General features: G+C 44.7%; 2 protein-coding genes and 1 non-coding gene across 11 annotated transcripts in view; 1 reads left to right on the forward strand and 2 right to left on the reverse strand.

The window, feature by feature from the left end:
• mbnl3 (muscleblind-like splicing regulator 3) overlaps positions 1-13,612 on the reverse strand; it is an 86,898-nt gene extending 73,286 nt beyond the window's left edge. For all 9 annotated transcript variants that reach the window (XM_090220279.1, XM_090220280.1, XM_090220273.1 and 6 more), the window contains exon 1: positions 13,128-13,612. The gene's annotated coding sequence lies outside the window, so the exon portion shown is untranslated. The remainder of the gene's footprint in view (positions 1-13,127) is intronic.
• Positions 13,613-15,196: 1,584 nt separating this feature from the next.
• hs6st2 (heparan sulfate 6-O-sulfotransferase 2) lies at positions 15,197-17,650 on the reverse strand. Its single transcript, XM_036969678.2, is given in 5 exon segments — positions 15,197-15,414; positions 15,417-15,998; positions 16,001-16,056; positions 16,912-17,473; positions 17,476-17,650. Coding segments are annotated over 5 exon segments (1,446 nt in total). The 5' UTR covers positions 17,504-17,650.
• A 489-nt stretch (positions 17,651-18,139) lies between these two features.
• On the forward strand, positions 18,140-18,212 carry trnaf-gaa (transfer RNA phenylalanine (anticodon GAA)). The gene has a single exon. It is a non-coding gene; the product is annotated as a tRNA-Phe (tRNA).
• The last annotated feature ends 725 nt before the right edge of the window (positions 18,213-18,937 follow it).

Raw genomic sequence — 18,937 nt, forward strand, 5'->3', positions numbered from 1 at the left:
TGACGCGTTCAATACTCCAACGCTAGTCGTATGTGTCAGGGCTTGCAGACGATAACAGATTACAAAGGGAAACCCAGCCGTGAGATGTCCAGTGATGCAGAACTCCCAAACGAGCTAAATGCCTTTTATGGTCGCTTCGAGGAATACAACACTGAGTCTTGCGTGAAAGCCCCTGTTGTTCCGGATGACTGTGTGATCTCACTCTCCGTGGTTGATGTGTGTAAAACTTTAAAACAGGTTAGCACTCACAAGCCTGCCATTTAAAATACCAGGGTGAGTTCTCAAAGCATGTGCAGACCATCTTAAAAGTGTCTTTAATTACATTTTCTATCTCTCCTTGTCTGTAAACCCAATATGTTTCAAGCTGACCACCATTGTTCCTGTTCCCAAGAACTCCAAGGTAACCTGCCTAAATGACTATTGCCCTTTAGCACTTGAATCTGTCATTATGAAATGCTTTGACCATCACACCGTCATTTCCGGTCACAACTTGTAGACTTGTTTACATGCTGCTGTGCAGTTTGTTGCTAACGTTTCTTTGCTACCTGCCAACTTTACGGTTTTTACTTTTTAATTACCGTTTTATATTTTTATTTTTCACCTCGCTCAACTTTTTTCATTAAACGTTAGAACCCTGGACGCTTTATCTGGACATGGTTCTACACGACCTCCACCAGCCGAAGCTAAGTAGTAACATTAACACATTAACATGATGCCTTCTAACTGCAGTCGCTGTACTCATAATATACAGGAGAACGATCGCCTTATGGCGAGGATAGCCGTGCAGCAAGCCCAGCTTCAGACGCAATCGTTAGGCAAGGGTAATTTAAGCCTGGTTCCTCTCTAGGTTTCTTCCTAGGTTCCAGCCTTTCTAGGGAGTTTTTCCTAGCCACCGTGCTTCTACATCTGCATTGCTTGCTGTTTGGGGTTTTAGGCTGGGATTCTGTACAGCACTTTGTGACATCGGCTGATGTGGAGCGGGTTGAGAGCTTCAATTTCCTTGCTGTCTACATCACTAAGGACTCAACATGGGACACACACACCAACACAGTTGTGAGGCAGGCACGACAGCGCCTCTTCCCCCACAAGGCTGAAAAGATTTGGCATGGGCCTTGGATCCCAAAATGTTTTACAGCAGCACCATCGAGAGCATCTTGACTGGCTGCATCACCACTTGGTATGACAAACACACTTCTTTCGACCACAAAGTGCTTCAGTGGGTGGTGCGGACAGTCAAGTACATTACTGGGGCCGAGCTCCCTGCCATCCAGGACCTTTATATCAAGTGGTGTCAGAGGAAGGATCTAAAAATTGCCAAAGACTCCAGCCACCCTAGCCACAGACTGTTCATTCTCTAATCGTCCGGCAAACAGTACCGAAGCATCGGCTCTCGGACCAACAGCCCCCGAGGCAGCCACTACCCCAAGCCATAATACTGTTAAATAGCCATAAGACTGCTAAATAGTTAATTAAATGGTTACCCTGGACTATCTTGCACTGACTCTATGCACACTATATACACACACTACACTTTTACACCCATCATATGCTGCAGCTACTCTGTTCTTTATTTTACTCTTATTATTATCTATCCTGATGCCAAGTCACTTTACCCTGCCTTCATATACATATCTACCTCAAATACCTTATTATTATCTATCTTGATGCAAAATTATTCAGCCCCTTTACTTTCAGTGCAGCAAACTCTCTCCAGAAGTTCAGTGAGGATCTCTGAATGATCCAATGTTGACCTAAATGACTAATGATGATAAATACAATCCACCTGTGTGTAATCAAGTCTCCGTATAAATGCACCTGCACTGTGATAGTCTCAGAGGTCCGTTAAAAGCGCAGAGAGCATCATGAAGAACAAGGAACACACCAGGCAGGTCCGAGATACTGTTGTGAAGAAGTTTAAAGCCGGATTTGGATACAAAAATATTTCCCAAGCTTTAAACATCCCAAGGAGCACTGTGCAAGCGATAATATTGAAATGGAAGGAGTATCAGACCACTGCAAATCTACCAAGACCTGGCCGTCCCTCTAAACTTTCAGCTCATACAAGGAGAAGACTGATCAGAGATGCAGCCAAGAGGCCCATGATCACGCTGGATAAACTGCAGAGATCTACAGCTGAGGTGGGAGACTCTGTCCATAGGACAACAATCAGTCGTGTATTGCACAAATCTGACCTTTATGGAAGAGTGGCAAGAAGAAAGCCATTTCTTAAAGATATCCATAAAAAGTGTTGTTTAAAGTTTGCCACAAGCCACCTGGGAGACACACCAAACATGTGGAAGAAGGTGCTCTGGTCAGATGAAACCAAAATTGAACTTTTTGGCAACAATGCAAAACGTTATGTTTGGCGTAAAAGCAACACAGCTGAACACACCATCCCCACTGTCAAACATGGTGGTGGCAGCATCATGGTTTGGGCCTGCTTTTCTTCAGCAGGGACAGGGAAGATGGTTAAAATTGATGGGAAGATGGATGGAGCCAAATACAGGACCATTCTGGAAGAAAACCTGATGGAGTCTGCAAAAGACCTGAAACTGGGACGGAGATTTGTCTTCCAACAAGACAATGATCCAAAACATAAAGCAAAATCTACAATGGAATGGTTCAAAAATAAACATATCCAGGTGTTAGAATGGCCAAGTCAAAATCCAGACCTGAATCCAATCGAGAATCTGTGGAAAGAACTGAAAACTGCTGTTCACAAATGCTCTCCATCCAACCTCACTGAGCTCGAGCTGTTTTGCAAGGAGGAATGGGAAAAAATGTCAGTCTCTCGATGTGCAAAACTGATAGAGACATACCCCAAGCGACTTACAGCTGTAATCGCAGCAAAAGGTGGCGCTACAAAGTATTAACTTAAGGGGGCTGAATAATTTTGCACGCCCAATTTTTCAGTTTTTGATTTGTTAAACAAGTTTGAAATATCCAATAAATGTCATTCCACTTCATGATTGTGTCCCACTTGTTGTTGATTCTTCACAAAAAAATACAGTTTTATATCTTTATGTTTGAAGCCTGAAATGTGGCAAAAGGTCGCAAAGCTCAAGGGGGCCAAATACTTTCGCATGGCACTGTACCTCAAATACCTTATTATTATCTATCCTGATGTCTAGTCACTTTACCCTGCCTTCATATACACATCTACCTCAAATACCTTATTATTATCTATCCTGATGCAAAGTCATTTTACTCTGCCTTCATGTACATATCTACCTCAAATACCTCATACCCCTGTACATTGATCTGGTACTGGTACTCCCTGTATATAGCTCCACATTGATCTGGTACTGGTACTTCCTGTATATAGCTCCACATTGATCTGGTACTGGTACTCCCTGTATATAGCTGCACATTGATCTGGTACTGGTACTCCCTGTATATAGCTCCACATTGATCTGGTACTGGTACTCCCTGTATATAGCTGCACATTGATCTGGTACTGGTACTCCCTGTATATAGCTGCACATTGATCTGGTACTGGTACTCCCTGTATATAGCTGCACATTGATCTGGTACTGGTACTCCCTGTATATAGCTCCACATTGATCTGGTACTGGTACTCCCTGTATATAGCTGCACATTGATCTGGTACTGGTACTCCCTGTATATAGCTGCACATTGATCTGGTACTGGTACTCCCTGTATATAGCTGCACATTGATCTGGTACTGGTACTCCCTGTATATAGCTGCACATTGATCTGGTACTGGTACTCCCTGTATATAGCTGCACATTGATCTGGTACTGGTACTCCCTGTATATAGCTGCACATTGATCTGGTACTGGTACTCCCTGTATATAGCTCCACATTGATCTGGTACTGGTACTCCCTGTATATAGCTGCACATTGATCTGGTACTGGTACTCCCTGTATATAGCTGCACATTGATCTGGTACTGGTACTCCCTGTATATAGCTGCACATTGATCTGGTACTGGTACTCCCTGTATATAGCTGCACATTGATCTGGTACTGGTACTCCCTGTATATAGCTGCACATTGATCTGGTACTGGTACTCCCTGTATATAGCTCCACATTGATCTGGTACTGGTACTCCCTGTATATAGCTGCACATTGATCTGGTACTGGTACTCCCTGTATATAGCTGCACATTGATCTGGTACTGGTACTCCCTTTCAAGGTATTTGATTGAATTTGAACAGTGCTGCAAGGATTCTTCTGACACAGACAAAGCTGTCTGCCCACATCACCCCCATCAGCTGGCTACCTGTTCCTATTCAGTCTGTCTACAAACAGGCTCTCAAAGTGCTTGATAGGAAGCCCAATAGCCATCATCATTGTCACATTCTTAGAAAGCATGAGCTCTTGAGTTGGGAAAATCTTGTGCAATACACAGATGCATCTCTTATATTCAAGATCCTAAATGGCCTGGCTACCCCTCCACTCATTATTTTTGTTAAACAGAAAACCCAAACATATGGCAGCAGATCCACAAGGTCTGCCATGAGAGGTGACTGTATAGTTCCCTTAAGGAAAAGCACCTTTAGTAAATCCGTTTTCTCTGTGGGAGCTTCCCATGTCTGGAATACACTGCCATCAGACACACATAACTGCACCACATATCACACTTTCACAAAATGCTTGAAGACATGGCTAAAGGTCAATCAGATTTGTGAACATGGTCCCTAGCTGTGTGTTGCCGCTTTCCATGTCTGTTGTCTGTAACTTGTGACGTGTGGAAACACTATTGCTTTTATGAATTTTGTCTTGCTGCTTTTTGTTCTATGTTGCGTTGTCTGTATGCTATGTCTTGATTGTCCTATGTTGCGCTGTCTGTATGCTATGTCTTGCTTGTCCTATGTTGCGCTGTCTGTATGCTATGTCTTGCTTGTCCTATGTTGCGCTGTCTATATGCTATGTCTTGCTTGTCCTATGTTGTTATTGTCTATATTGTAATTGTTTTTAATAACCTGCCCATGGACTGCGGTTGAAAATTAGCCGGCTGGCTAAAACCGGCACTTTTACTGAAAGGTTGAATAATGTGCACTGCCCCTGTAAAAATAAAATAAACTTCAACTCAAAGTCAAAGAATTGACTTTAAAATCATCCTCCTCATCTGCAAATCCCTAGACCGTGCCTTGTCCTCCCATGCACCATGCCTATGGAACTCCCTTCCAGATAATCTCAGGGCTATTCAGACTGTTGGAGCTTTTAAAGCAGGCCTTAAGACTCACTTCTATCGACTTAGCCTTCCTCATGATATGGTTACATACATTTGTTTCAATTTTGTTGACTATGTCTCTATTTTCTATTTTATTTTATGCACCTTGTGATTATTCTTGTAAAATGAAAAGCGCTTTACAAATGTAATAAATTATTATTAGTTTCCCCCCGGTCCCTCCCCCATGCTGCACAAGTCCAAAAGCCCAGTCAGCCCCTCTGTCGGAGCACCAGGCACAGACGGATAAAACAAATAACTGTGCGAAACCGCAAGGCCATAACACCAGAGTAGACACTTGGAACGCAGGAATCTTTAAGACATGCAATATATGTAGAAAATGTGCAGCCAGAGCCCTTAAACAACTGTTTGACTGATACAATCTAACAAATCACTCTTTTAGGCCTTTGTCATACCAGCAACATTTCAAGCTTTAAAAAAACAGCCTAGAACCAACCAATAAACATTAGAGTCTTACTCAGACCAGAGTCACCTGGATCATTCTAACATAATTATTTATATTTATCATTTATTTAACTAGGCAAATCAGTTAAGAACCAATTGTTATTTACAATGACGGCCTACCCCAGCCAAACCCTAACGACGCTAGGCCAATTGTGCACCGCCCTATGGGACTTCCAATCCCAGCTGGTTGTGATACAGCCTGGAATTGCACCAGGGTCTGTAGTGACGCCTCTAGCACTGAGATGCAGTGCCCTAGACCGCTGCACCACTTCCGGGAGTGAAACAGAGGGATAGAGACCTGGCTGATGCTATCTCTAAAAAGAGAGAGAGAAACCTTGCACAACAAAGCCATCACCTGTAGAGAAATTAACCTGGAGAAGAGCCCCCTAAGCAAGCTGGTCCTGGGGCTCTGTTTACAGACGCCACCGAGCCCCAGAACAGCAACACAATTAGACCCAAACAAAACATGAGAAAACAAAAATAGAATTTTTGACACATTGGAAAGAATTTACAAAACAACAGAGCAAACTACAATGCTATTTGGCCCGAAACAGAGAGTACACATTGGCAGAATACCTGACCACTGTGACTGACCCAAAACGGAGGAAATCTTTGACTATGTACAGCCTTGCTATTGAGAAAGGCACAAAATGAGGTGGAAACTTAGCTGCACTTCCTAACCTCCTGTCAAATGTATGACCATATTAGATACTTTAACTATTTGCCAATAAAGCAAATAGAAAGAGTGGTGTGAAAGAGAAAGAGAGACAGAGTGGTGTGGGTAGAGTGATTAGGTGATTGATTAAAGATAGCGCTGGAGGAGGAGGAGAATAACAAGACAAGAGGAGGAGCTCCAGGTCACAATGAGAGGGAAAGGTCAAGCAACAGAGATAGAGCAAAGTAATTAGGTTAAGTATCTATAATCCCCTCAGCTTGTTAAAGCACCACAGTATACATTCACAAAAACATACATCCAGCTATAGATATACCCCTCTCAAACAGTGCCTTCAGAAAGTATTCACACCCCTTGACTTTTTCCACATTTTGTTGTGTTACAGCCTGAATTTAAGAAGGGTTTTGTGTCATTGGCCTACACACAATAACCCATAATGTCAAAGTGGAATTATGTTTAAATACATTTTTACAAATGAATTCAAATTGAAAAGCTGAAATGTCTTGAGTCAAAAAGTGTTCCACCCCTCTGTTATGGCAAGCCTAACATGCTGACCACACCGCCCCCGTTGCATGCGCGAGCATTGCAAAATAAATATACAGATACAGGTTATTCAATCATTTCATCCAAATTGCTCGCACGCGTCAACAAGCGTCTGAGTAGCCAGGCTCTAAAATAGAACTTGGTTCCATTTTTGACTGCAAGTCCCACCTGTACCATCTCCTCGTTGGTTTTTAGGAGCATATACCCACGTGGGTGACTGAATGATGATCTGAGGTCCACACTCCAGTCAAAGTTGGTTGCCAACCGCCAGATAAAGTCCACAGAAGAAGAAGACTGGAGGAGAGATTACTAGAAACTAAGGTTTCCACTTTTATCTGTGGATTAGTTGTTTGAGTAGAGAACACATGATTTTGTGACACAAAATGGGTAAAAATTCTACAAAGATCCAGAAAAAAGGGACCGTGTTCATTTTAGGTAAAATAATAACCCAATGTTTATATCCCAGGACAAATTAGCTAGTAACAGTAAGCTAGCTAGCTAAATGTCCATGAATGTTTCTTGTGTTTCGACCTGTCACAAAATGAATATAATTGATTCAGAGTTCGTTTTGATATTTTAACCCGCGTGTCCTGATCACATCTGGTGTGGATGGACAAAAACAACATGCGGATGCATGCGCGGGATACTTCATGGATACTTCAGAATTTTGGCAATGAGGCCCATTAGGACCCCCGAGTGGCGCAGCAATCTAAGGCACTGCATCTCAGTGGTAGAGGCATCACTACAGACCCTGGTTCAATTCCAAGCTGCATCACAACCGGCTGTGATTGGGAGTCCCATAGGGCAGCTCACAATTGGTCCTCAGTTTGGCCAGGGTAGGCTGTCATTGTAAATAAGATTTTGTTCTTAACTGACTTGCCTAGTTAAATCAAAATAAAACCCAGTCAGATGAACTTGTAGATATCATTTTTATGTCTCTGTGTCCATTATGAAGGAAGTTAGAGGTAGTTTTGCGAGCCAATGCTAACTAGTGTTAGCACAATGACTGAAAGTCTATGGGTATCTGCGAGCATGCAATGACTGGAAGTCTATGGGTATCTGCAGATATCCATAGACTTCCAGTCATTGCGCTAAATCTAACTTGCTAATATTGTACATTCCAGGTGTGCGAAGCTCTTAGAGACCTACCCGGAAAGATTCACAGCTGTAATCGCTGGGTGAATCTAACATGTATTGAATACTGGGTGTGAATACTTATATGTATGAGATATGTTTGTTACATTTTCAATAAATTTGCACAATTTTCTAAAAACATGTTTTCACTTTGTCATTATGGGGTATTGCATGTAGATGGGTGAGGGGAAAAAATATTTAATCAATTTTGAATTCAGGCTGTTACACAACAAAATGTGGAATAATCCAAGAGGTATGAATACTTTCTGAAGGCACTGTACATGGACACTTACATGTGTGTCCTGTATAGTGAATGTTTTTGTGTAACTGGCATGTACACAGACGCATAGGCTACACTCATAAATGACATATTAGTGTACTCAAGGAATAACATACTGTACCACAATACTGAAATGTAAAGCATGACATGTAATGGAGTAAACAAGGAAACATGTTTGCATTTAAGAATTACTGATTTGATTTGTATGCCTACAAAAGTCTGTCTATTTACAGGGGTTTTTATGTTATTAACCTTTACCCAAACCCTCACAGTGAGATAATGGATATTTACTACCTGTGAGATGGCTGAGTATTAGCAGATAATATGGATTAATCCATTTCATATAGCCTGCATAACATTGTGATTTTTTTTTAGGCTGTTGCTTTATCAGTATAATGTTTTACTTGCGCCATGAACATACTAGGTACTGGGCAGAATCTGGGGCAGCTGAGCAGGGACCTGGTTGGTTGTGTAGAGGGGAAATGAGGACAGGTTGTGTAGGAGTGCAGTTAGAGTACAGTAACCTCACTGTGTGTGTGGTGCAGCGGTTACCTGTGTTAATATGGAGTAAAAAAATAAAATAGCTAGACGGGTGCAGAGTCCACTGCAGACAGAGAGACAGAGACAGAGACAGACAGAGAGAGAGAGAGACAGAGAGAAAGACAGAGAGAGCGAGAAAGACAGAGAGAGAGACAGAGAGAGAGAGACAGAGAGAGAGAGAGACAGAGAGAGAGAGAGAGAGAGAGATACAGAGAGAGAGAGACAGAGAGAGAGAGACAGAGAGAGAGAGAGAGACAGAGAGAAAGACAGAGAGAGCGAGAAAGACAGAGAGACAGAGAGAAAGACAGAGAGAGAGACAGAGAGAGAGAGACAGAGAGAAAGACAGAGAGAGCGAGAAAGACAGAGAGAGAGACAGAGAGAGAGACAGAGAGAGAGAGACAGAGACAGAGAGACAGAGACAGAGAGACAGAGACAGAGAGAGAGACAGAGAGAGAGACAGAGAGAGAGACAGAGACAGAGAGAAAGACAGAGAGAGCGAGAAAGACAGAGAGAGAGACAGAGAGAAAGACAGAGAGAGAGACAGAGAGAGAGACAGAGACAGAGAGAAAGACAGAGAGAGCGAGAAAGACAGAGAGAGAGACAGAGAGAGAGACAGAGAGAGAGAGACAGAGAGAGAGAGAGAGACAGAGAGAGAGAGAGACAGAGAGAGAGAGAGACAGAGAGAGAGAGAGCGAGAAAGACAGAGAGAGAGACAGAGAGAAAGACAGAGAGAGAGACAGAGAGAGAGACAGAGAGAGAGACAGAGAGAAAGACAGAGAGAGCGAGAAAGACAGAGAGAGAAAGACAGAGAGAGAGACAGAGAGAGAGACAGAGAGAGAGACAGAGAGAGAGACAGAGAGAGAGAGACAGAGAGAGAGACAGAGACAGAGAGACAGAGACAGAGAGAGAGACAGAGAGACAGAGACAGAGACAGAGACAGAGAGAGAGACAGAGACAGAGAGAAAGACAGAGAGAGCGAGAAAGACAGAGAGAGAGACAGAGAGAGAGACAGAGAGAGAGAGACAGAGAGAGAGAGAGAGACAGAGAGAGAGAGAGACAGAGAGAGAGAGAGAGACAGAGAGAGCGAGAAAGACAGAGAGAGAGACAGAGAGAAAGACAGAGAGAGAGACAGAGAGAGAGACAGAGAGAGAGACAGAGAGAAAGACAGAGAGAGCGAGAAAGACAGAGAGAGAAAGACAGAGAGAGAAAGACAGAGAGAGAGACAGAGAGAGAGACAGAGAGAGAGACAGAGAGAGAGAGACAGAGAGAGAGAGAGACAGAGAGACAGAGACAGAGACAGAGACAGAGAGACAGAGACAGAGAGAGAGACAGAGAGAGAGACAGAGACAGAGAGAAAGACAGAGAGAGCGAGAAAGACAGAGAGAGAGACAGAGAGAGAGAGAGAGAGAGAGACAGAGAGAGAGAGAGAGAAAGACAGAGAGAGCGAGAAAGACAGAGAGAGAGACAGAGAGACAGAGACAGAGAGAGAGACAGAGAGAGAGACAGAGAGAGAGAGAGAGAGAACATAAACCAGTCTAGACTCGCCATGCTGTTAAATGAGGCTAGGCAATGGCATCGATTCGCAAAAGCATATGCACTCATGTTGAGTGAGTGAAAACAGCATATTTAAGTGTGGGGTTATGGTGTGTTATAGCCCTATTGACTTTGAAGTGACCCCTTATCTGCAGCCCCCCCCCCACCCCCCACCCCCGCCTATTTCAGAAAATAAGGGGGGAACTTCACTCCACCGGGTGGAATGCCACTTGGCAGAGATAAAAGGAAACTGGTTTAGTCACCTGGTTTAACCGACAGAACTACTGTGGTGACCAGTATATTAATGTAATGTTCTGTTTATCGCATTCAAACCAAATGGCACCAGCCAGTATATGAATGTAATGTTCTGTTTATCTCATTCAAACCAAATGGCCGGGAACATCTAGCCCCCAAGGCCAGCACTATAAGGAACAACTTCTCCTACTAGTCCCCCAGGCCAGCACCATCTAGTCCCCCAGGCCAGCACCATCTAGTCCCCCAGGCCAGCACCATCTAGTCCCCCAGGCCAGCACCATCTAGTCCCCCAGGCCAGGACCATCTAGTCCTCCAGGCCAGCACCATCTAGTCCTCCAGGCCAGGTACATCTAGTCCCCCAGGCCAGGAACATCTAGCCCCCCAGGCCAGGAACATCTAGCCCCCCAGGCCAGCACCATCTAGTCTCCCAGGCCAGGAACATCTAGTCCCCCAGGCCAGGACCATCTAGTCCCCCAGGCCAGGAACATCTAGTCTCCCAGGCCAGCACCATCTAGTCCCCCAGGCCGGAACCATCTAGTCCCCCAGGCCGGAACCATCTAGTCCCCCAGGCCGGAACCATCTAGTCCCCCAGGCCGGAACCATCTAGTCCCCCAGGCCAGAACCATCTAGTCCCCCAGGCCACATTATCATTCCAAAAAGTGTTCAAATAGGCATAGTGATTTGCAATTCGATAGACATATAAATTATGTAGTTCTTCAAAAGAGCGACATGCACTTCGATGGAGTGGCATTACAGGTCAACAAGTGGCGTCTTGTTGTTGCCACTAACAGACAAATAGTGTGCAACTGCAACCCGCAAATCGACCTGCATGTGGGCATAACGCCCCCTCGAGCATCCCATTGGTTCCTGCATGAACGACCCCCTTCTAGTACGCCATCTTCATGCTTGTGTGACAATTCTGAATGTGGGTCAAAAGGGAAATAAAAGTGTTATCTGAGTTTGTTTCATCCCAGTCTGCTGTTACTAGCTAGCAGGAGGCGACACCGGTAGACAGTGTACTTCACTCCCGCCTGCCGAACACCTGCCCTCACCATCGTTAACAGAACTGCGGGAAAACAATGCGCGATAGGCGAGGGCAAAGGACACTGTCTACCAGTCGCTCCTGCCTCCCACTAGTACAGCAGGCGGAAGGGACACCTTGTGCTAGCTAACTTGCTAGTTAGCGAACCCGTGTGCTAGCTTGCTAGTTAGCGACACCGTGTGCTAGTTAGTTAGCTAGCACACGGCATCGCCCCCACCTCCCGCCTGTTCTGTTCTGAATAAAACAGTGTCTGACAGGAGGGGGCGAAGTACACTGCCAATTGGTGTCTAGCTACTCCGGTACACAGCAGGTGGGAGGTGGGGGTAACACCGTGTGCTTGCTAGTTAGTTAGCTAGCACATGGTGTCGCACCTGCCTCCCGCCTGCTGTGTACCGGAGTCCTCCTTAAGACTAGTTGGCTAAGTTAGCACACAGTGTTCTTCGCTCTTGCCTGCCGAACACCTGCCCTCACTGTCGTTAACAGAACTGTGGGAAAACAGTGTCCGACAGGCGGGGGCAAAAGACACTAGCTATAGCTAGCTACCATTTTCGCCCCAGCCTCTTCTTCTACTGTGGGATTTATCGGCAGATGGCATCCAACGTTATGGTGCATTACCGCTATCTACTGTACTTAAGTGCCCCTGCCTATGTACTGGAGTCATATAGTTTATATAGTTTAAAAATGGACCAACAGACATATAAAGAGGGGTTCCTGCAGATGCAGGAACGCCCCAAATTACAGGCTGCAGTTGCACCCTTATCCTAATGGAGGCTAACTCCACATAGCTTGTTGGCCAAAACCTATGGGGAAATGAATGTTTTTTTTTTTTATAAACACCGAAAATAAGGTCTGAGGTAAACACAGGATTAGCAGAGTTTAAACAGAAAAAAAACTTTGTCTCCTAAACTTCTGTTAACCTCAGCCCTTATTTCGGCGTTTATCCCAAAACCCCATTCTTTCTCCATTAATTTCCCCCATAGGAATGGCTGAACGACCTGTACGAACCAGATGTTACTCATTTCCAGTTAAACTGGCGAGCTCTTCAACATATCCGCATTAGAAATGGTTGTGGGATTTGCTTCCTGTATTACCGACGCGACAGAATCGATAACTGTGGCATACTGTGAGTGTCTTGAAGAGCGACAGCCCTGAAAATGATTCTGTTGGTAGCCTAAATGCATCACCATATGGACTAGGCCTAAAATAATGTCAGACGTGAAATGTTATGACATCATCACTCTGTATTCTATGCGTAACCTCGCCTACTATTGCTATTGTAAACTACCCAACAACAGGCAAAGAGACAGTTTATTCAAATGTTGGCTATCCATGTGATACATATTTACTAACTTCCAATAGATGTGTTGTTACAAGCTTATTTACACGAACCAACATGCGCAATTAGTAAGGCAAAGACGCCAGGTGAAAGTCAACTGCGACAGCAGTCAAGCATTAGTGTTCTTACCTGTGCACGCTCGGTAGGTCTGATAAATAGCCTAATCCTGTCTTCAACACGTTGTCTTCTTACTTATTACAGCATGCTAAATAAATGTTCTTGATACGATAATTATTTTACCAATTCTGAATACGCCGTACTTAGAACGAATGTTAATAGTGCTGGAAAAATCTAATCACTTACATTTATGATAACAGTTTAAAAAACGATACGTCGTGCATTTATCCCAAAATATTATGCGGGGAAACAAAACGATGAAGCGGCGTGAAGTGAAATGTCGCAACTTGGTAGCTGGCTAAATAAAAAGCAGAGACAAGCTAGACCAGAGGAGGGCGAGGTAAAAATCGAGGGAGGGCAAAAGCAGAAGGGAGGAGTTCAGGAGAAAAGTGTTGTTTGGTATTACGCATTGCCGAAGAGCCGTGCATTGCCTCCATTTTAGGGGAATCCCATTAAGCTGTGTTATCCGCGGCAAGAGGGCGGTAACTGGATGGGTCACTTCAGGTTCTGTCTCTACCCTTTATATTTTGGTAAACCTACTTTACCGAATGTCATGGTCCACAATCTCAGGTATACAGCTTCATGTCCTAAATGGTATTACAGGGTAGCCACCGTCATAACAGCCTCTATTACAGATCACAATATTCTTTCATTTATGATAATGACTCACCTGTAAAAATGTGTCAGACACAACTAGGGATAAACCTACCTGTAAATCTAGTACCTATGTATGCTGCAGGTAGAGGAGCACTGTGGATCATTGGTGTGCTGTTATTGTAGCATGTGCAACATTCAGATTTATATCCAATCACTCCTATGCACAATTATAAAGTAATACACCCAAAGTATAATTTACACAGAAAGGGGTGATCATTTAGACTAGACCAGATTCACCAGAAAACTAGAGATTACATTTTCAGTGGAGACAGTTGTGGTGACACAGATTTGGCACCACCTGCTGGAGCAACAGAGAGAGGGGGAGGAAGGGACAGCACTGGATTATAATGAATGAAGGTCCAATCGTGACCTGGCTGGCAACTACACATTTGTACCAACCAGACCGGTGTGTAGGCTACATGTGTAGTAAGGATGTGGACATACCAACACACTCTACCTGGTGTATCAGTTACAAGACACGACACCAGTTCATATTTTTTCTTTTATATACAAAAGAGGAGACAAGGACAGCACAAAAATAAGTGAGTATACTGTGCTACTGATTGAGGTCATTATTACAATCTCATTTAGTGAGACTTTTTTCTTTTCTTCTTCGGTCACAAGTCTTTCTCAGTGGTTTGTCATCTGACAAATCATTCAACAGCTTTACCTACATAATTCACAACAAAATGGTGGTATAATATGAATACAAAAACAGCAAGGGGAAAACAAATAGCTTATTCTCTTTGAAACAAAATCCATTACAAAAATGTGCTTAGAAAATCAATATCAAAATGACTATCAGGGAAAATATTGTTTTCCCCCTGGTATATAACCAACAGTTCTGCACGAGAACCGTAAAGGTGTCATCAGAAGGCTTGGGCGATTGAGAGGTGCATGGTATTGGTAGTCACCCTGTCCCAATTGGTACTCTATTCTCTATGTAGTGCACAGCTTTTGACCGGGGTTCTAGTTAAAAGTGCACTATATTAGGGAATAGGGTGCCAATTGTGACGAGCCCTGGATTTTCTCTATGAAATGTCATGACCACAATGTGGGTTAGTGAAGTACACAAAAACAAATGACATTGAAGGGAAATAAGCACATTTTGCTAAATGGAAAACTGTCCATGGACTAAAGGTTCGGATGCAGGCTAAAGGGAGCTGTACGCTGTTAGTGGAGAGTTTTGACAATGTGTGTATCCCATATCTCCTTGTTCCCGAAGTGTGCATTTGTTCACTACTACCCTCATATAGCATTGGATTGGTGTAGGCATGGTTAAAAACACCTTTTTCTAATACCAGTTATTTCCTTTCAAATCCATGGAGGGACGTGAAGAAGTGCACATTTGCAGGAAGCGCCCATAATGTCTGTATAGACGAGGCTCAACCCTTCCCTCTTTCTCCAACTTGGTCCTCTCACTACTACAGCCACTGTTCCACATTATCCATGTAGTCCTCAATGGTGCTGTTCTCCTCCAGACCCCACCAGTCTGGCAGCTGCACCTCAGCCTCAACAGGCTCTCCACCTCCCCTCTTCTGATGCTTCCTTTCTGGGGAGGGTGGTCGTAGGTGGGTGGTGATTGCCTCCCCAGCCTGGGTCTCTGTCCACTGGCGCTTATCGCTGGGCCACTCGGCCACCCCATCCCCAGCCTGGTTGACCCCAGCTTCCCTCTGAGCCTCCTCCTCTTCTGCTGCCTCCTCTCCCTGGCCTGTTTCCTCTCCTGCTCCCGGGCCACCTGGAAGCGATGGAGCAACAGGTCACGGGCATACTCGTACAGCTCCTCATCCCATTGGTTCAGATGGCGGACCTGGAGCTGCGTCTCAGGCACGAACTCTATGCTGGCTGCCCGCGTGCCGTTGAGCTGGGTGAAGAGGGAGATGAACGCCAGGCGGAAGATCCTCTCAAACAGGTACTGGGTTTCCCTCTGGTACTCTGTCAGGCCGAAGAAGGCCATGCCCCGCAGGTTCCACTTGGCGCTCTCTAATAACACAGCCCAGCGCTCGTCCTCGCTCATGGCCGAGACATTGTAGCAGCCCACCAGGCTGAGGTCTGCCAGCATGCGGACCTGCCGGTTGTTGGCCAGGTTGTAGGGGCAGTCCATGAACTCCTGCAGGGAGCAGCCGGACCAGTCATCCCCGGGGTAGTAGCTGGGCAGCTCGGCCAGCGTGGGGGCGCGCCCGTCACACACGTGCAGGGAGGCCTTCCAGGTGGCACCGCGCTGCACTCGCTCAGGTAGCACCACACCGGGTCACGCAGGATGGTGATGTAGTAGTAGTTCCGGCTGAAGAACAGCAGACAGATAGAATATAGAGACAGACAGACAGACCAGAGAGACAGACAGAACAGAACAGAGTGAACAGAGAACAGAGTGAACAGAGAGACAGAACAGAACAAAGAGAGAGACTGACCAGAGAGACACAGACAGACAGAACAGAGAGACACACAGACAGAACAGAGAGACACAGACAGAACAGAGAGAGACACAGACAGAACAGAGAGAGACACAGACAGAACAGAGAGAGACACAGACAGAACAGAGAGAGACACAGACAGAACAAAGAGAGACAGACAGAACAGAGAGAGACAGACAGAACAGAGAGAGACAGACAGAACAGAGAGAGACAGACAGAACAGAGAGAGACAGACAGAACAGAGAGAGACAGACAGAACAGAGAGAGACAGACAGAACAGAGTGAACAGCGAGAAAGATACCTAGGTCAGTTAATTTGTCTTTAGACTTGTTTAGAATTCAGCACCTCTGTTATATAACTGTAATAACCAACACAATGGTCTCAATGAGTAAGTCACAAATGGCACCCTATTTCCTATAAAGTGACCTACTTTTGAACAGGGCCTCTGATCAAAAACAGTGCACTACAAATGGGAATAGGGGGTAATTTGGGACTCTGCAGCTCAAGATGAACAGAGAGCCACAGGGGAGGTGCTTGCTATTGACCCCGCTTAACCAGACCAGAATCCCCTTTCAACCCTAGAGAAGCATGGATGCATTTGTCTCTGATTGATCATACATAATACAATATGAGATGTGAATTCAATTTAGGAACAAGATACAGAACAAACTGAAATTGTTGTCCACAAGTAATTTCAAATCCAGTGCTCTGGGTGACACTCTTACCTGGGAACTGTAGGCTTCTTGGGGGGCTCGCGCGTGTTCATAAAATAACAGTTGGAGGCCAATGATCCTAGGTGCAACAGTTGGCAACAGTTGGTCAGCTCGGTCCAGTCCGCGTGAAGACCACAGCTCTAGCCAGTGGAGAACCGAGAGAAAAGCCACGTTTCCCTTTTACCTGGCCGGTAACAGGTGCATTTCTTTTGGCAAGCATGACACTCACAAGGCCTCTCGAGTTTAATATTACGTACTAAATGTCGACCAAATGTTGTGCCCCCTGTCTAATGAATGTGTAGGAAAACAATAACATCATCTCCCTGGATATTGAAGTCTACGAGTCGACTGAGGTCTGCAGAAGTGAAATTGAAGCGGGGAACAAAACGGGCTAGGGCACAGTCCTCAGCGACGTATGTGTCCTGTCCACTGAGACCAATGTCGTTTCCCTGGGACCCGATGGCATTGCTGCCCGAGTTGGAGGCCAATGATCCTAGGTGCAACAGTTGGCAATCGGAGCTAGGACAAAGGTACTGAAGCACAATAACGCCAAAGAGCAAGATTATCACCAGGGCCGGTGGTGGTTGGTGGACCTTTCATCCATCTTCCCGAGAGAAACTAAACCACATTACTCAAGCAGTCTGACCCACTGGGCCCTGCCTCGGTTGGAGACAAACACTGCTTTCTAGCTTTATTGCTTTCACTTCGTTAACTTACCAAAAACAATGGCCAGCTATGGCTGGCTAGCGGAACAAGTAGCCAGGCTAAGCTAGCCACACAACATTCGCATACAAACAGAGAGGGCTTTTGATGTTTCACGAAATAATTATGTTACAGACGTGATAACATTTACCTCTCACAGAAGTCTGCTTGTATGTCACGAAAACATTACAGATTTTGTGTTTCCCACCAAGAATTAGGTGCTTATAGCCAGCCCCCTTCCATCACCATGTTCCCGATCCCTAAACTTTCTTCCCAGAATCCCCTGCGTTGGCTGGGGCTCGTGAAATGACTCCATTCACATACATGGGCGGAGGTTCTCTGATGTGAGCCAATCAATGACTGTATATATTGGCCAATCCATAAATATGTATCTGTACCATGCTGCCCAGATTTGATATTGTGATTTTATTACTTTGTAGATGCATACAACACCCCCATGTCAAAGTTTCTAGAACTATACACAGGAGTTATCTTAACTCCTAGGTAGATAGCGCTTTCCCGTGAACCTCGATGTACCGCCGAAATAGCTCAGTTGGGAGAGCGTTAGACTGAAGATCTAAAGGTCCCTGGTTCGATCCCGGGTTTCGGCAGGTTTATACATTTTGAATGAATTTGAAGAATGCAGTGCCCGCATACCATTGGGATAATCTATGTGCCACGGGTTGAGAACCAAATACTAAAATAAAATATTTGATAGTCAACGTGTTTCCTTTTTCTATACAATGAATGCCTACTGATGTTGGAAGGTTACGGTAAGCACCACAGCTTCTCAGAACTTTCCAGAGGAATTATCTACTCTCTTTGTGAAGGAGTAGAGACAATACCTGTAGTCTCTAAACACAGAAAGGCATGTGCATTATTGAATACTCATAAAAAGTCTAATGGGTTTAATTTGAATCCTACAGACAAAGAACCACACACGGTGTACAAAACAATTAAGAACACCAGCTATTTCCATGATATAGACTGACCATGTAAATCCAGGTTAAAGCTATGATTCCATTGATGTCACTTGTTCAGGTTAAAGGATTAAGCCTTGAGACATAGATTGTGTAATGTGTGCCAGTCAGAGGGTGAATGGGCAAGATAAAATATTTAAGTGCCTTTGAACATGGTATAGGTAGGTGCCAGCCGCACCAGTTTGTGTCAAGAACTGTAACACTGCTGGGTTTTTCAGGCTTAACAGTTTCCCATGTGTATGAAGAATGGTCCACAACCCAAAGGACATCCAGCCAATTTGACACAACTGTGGGAAGCGTTGGCGTCAACATGGGGGGAGACACAATATCTGCATTTTTCAGAGAGCATATGCTTC

The sequence above is a fragment of the Oncorhynchus mykiss genome, chromosome 25, assembly GCF_057628025.1.
Source record: "Oncorhynchus mykiss isolate SJ-2025 chromosome 25, ASM5762802v1, whole genome shotgun sequence".
NCBI classification, from domain to species: domain Eukaryota; kingdom Metazoa; phylum Chordata; class Actinopteri; order Salmoniformes; family Salmonidae; genus Oncorhynchus; species Oncorhynchus mykiss.